At 48.2% G+C, this 2,500-nt stretch overlaps 1 protein-coding gene across 1 annotated transcript in view; it reads left to right on the top strand.

Moving 5' to 3' along the window:
* The window catches only part of wwox (WW domain containing oxidoreductase), a gene marked incomplete at its 5' end in the record, with an annotated part of 261,734 nt that extends 261,196 nt beyond the window's left edge, over positions 1–538 (top strand). Inside the window, one exon of the mRNA XM_080841900.1 lies at positions 172–538. Coding sequence (XP_080698026.1) covers positions 172–363 — 192 coding nt within the window. The 3' untranslated portion in view covers positions 364–538. The remainder of the gene's footprint in view (positions 1–171) is intronic.
* Between the last annotated feature and the right edge of the window lie 1,962 nt (positions 539–2,500).

Below are 2,500 nucleotides of genomic sequence, written 5' to 3'. Positions count from 1 at the left end.
ATGACGGCCCGGAAAGTTCTAGGCACGGGTCCTTCCGCAGGTGTCCTTAAAGAGTCCACTCTGCTCCTCTGTGTCGGCTGATCAGGGTCCACAGGCTCCTTCTGTCATGACAGTTGGGAGCCACTCACTCATGCTGCTGTTTCTTGTCCTTTTCTTTTGTCGTTTCCACAGCAACAGGGCGCGGCCACCACCGTCTACTGCGCCGTGGCTCCTGAGCTGGAGGGCCTGGGCGGCATGTACTTCAACAACTGCTACCGCTGCCATCCCTCGGCCGAGGCCCAGAACGACGCCTCCGCCCTCAGCCTGTGGGAGCTGAGCGAGAGGCTGGTGGCGGAGAGAGCCAGCACCCCCCGCATCCTCTGAGAGCACCTCCACCTCCCCACCCTCTGCCCAGTGGATCAGTGCAGGGCAGGGCAGAGGGCAGCAGCAGCACCAGACCAAACCAGCGCACAACATGGACAAACTACAAGGACTGTCTCCGAGGACGCTGCCTTTAGAGGAGACAAGGAGAGAGAGATAGGGGAAGGAATGAGAAGGAAAGACCGTATACTGCACTGAGCTGTACAGAAGAGCTGCCAAAATAATTGGGTGGAACTCATTCACACTCATCCCAGTTGTACAGAAAGTCATTTTAGAGTCTTTCCCAGAAAATCAAAAACATTTGATTATCAGATAAGAAACCAATCATCACTCATCACTCAGGTGGAGGTGGGGGAGAGGAGGGTGGAGGTTAGAGTGTGGGGAGGGAGGGAGAGAGGGAGTGTTGGATCATCAGGTCTCTCTCGAGGAGGGGGTGTACTGGTTGGGCCTGGCGTCTCATGTCTTCGCGAGTTAGCTTTCTCTAAAGTGTCTTTGTCACCAGCAGATTGGCCTATGTCAATAGCATCCCTGCGGATTCTGCTACTGCTAGCACAAGCCTTATCTACATCGACGTGTCTGCATTTGATCTAAATAACTTGGATTAAATGGTGTGCTAATTGTATCAGGACAAATTAGAAAGATAAGGGGGAAAAGGGGATGGTGGCAAGTATGGTTTTAGATCATTATATACATAAATGACAATGTCAAATGGCTGAGAATGAGCCTGTATAGCTTGGCTAGACTGTACATCATTTAAACGCAGCAGTGGGCTAAGTACTAATATCTGGACTTCATATCATAAGTGGCCACCCAGTGTCATTCTAGAGAATAAGGGTTCTCTGTGATCTACTTTATAAAAGTGCTAATGCTGATGGTAAGTACAGTGAAGCAGCTCGGCTGAAGATTCATAGGGGCCAGAGGTGTCCATGACGACTGACATGATGGATATAGCATGGGGGAGGGATTTTCCGGGTATTTTTTCTTTTCTTCTGAAAATTGATTTTTCTTTTTTTTTTTGTCACTTTTTTTTCTGTTTCCATCAAACATGCTTAGAGAGTTTGTCACCCTGAAGAAATGCTTGACCAATTAGTTTGGAGTCTCTGTTGTTTGAGCTGTCGGTGTCGTCCCAGTTGGTAGATTTAGTTGGAAGATAGCTGAGAAATCAGCTGAAGGAGAAGGAAGAGGAGGCTGACGCTGACCGTGAGGAAGGTGGGCAGCGGTGTTGTTGTTGTTGTTGTTGTCGTTGCTGTTGTTGTCGTTGTTGTAGTAGATGTTGCCGTTTTCTTCTCTCAATCTCTTCTTCTTCGGGGATTTCCTTTGGGAAGGTTGTGCTTTGGGGCGGCCTCAGAGGCCGGGGGTGAGAGAGCAGCAGTCCAGTGTCATGTTTGTGTTTCTGGAAAGCAGAAGAAAAACAAAACAAATCCAATTAAAGTCAATTTCCCTCTCACACAACTCTCTTTGTCTGTGATATGTGTCTCACTTGATCACTAAGTTCATCTTGAAAATAAATACACACAAGGTTGAAAAACTACAGTCCATTCAGAAATAAGATATGAACTGTCAGAGCAGACACACACACGCACGCACGCACACACACACACACACACACACACACACACACACACACACACACACACACACACACACACACACACACACACACACAGCTGAGCTGAGGCGTGAAGACTAGTCCTGTGTGCACGCTAAACTGTGCTATGACCGTGACCCGGAACAAGTCCATAAACAAACCCCCTGTCAGACACATTACTCGCTCCAGCAAAGTCATTGACACATGGATTAACCAATCATAAAGCAGAGCCGACCTGATTTTTCACGCTTGGCCAGCCAGGTGAATCGATAGCCCTGAGCCTGGACAAACACAGAGTCGACCCAGAGGATCCATTTCAGCTGCGGCAACACACAGGCCTCCAGCACTACTTACTGAAAGCCTTCTCTCTCTTTCTGAAAAATCCTGAGGAAATACATTCGTCACTACGCAGCCAACTGCTTTAAACACCATGCAGACTTTGACGGTGAACTAGTTGCTGTTCACGTTTTACACACAGTTGAGACTTAAAACGTCACACACTTTGATATACTTGTCCAGAACATCGCCAGCTGAGATTGTCAAGGCGAGTCT

Source organism: Sprattus sprattus (genome assembly GCF_963457725.1).
Source record: "Sprattus sprattus genome assembly, chromosome: 7".
NCBI lineage: Eukaryota > Metazoa > Chordata > Actinopteri > Clupeiformes > Clupeidae > Sprattus > Sprattus sprattus.
This window is presented reverse-complemented; position numbering and strand designations above follow the sequence as displayed.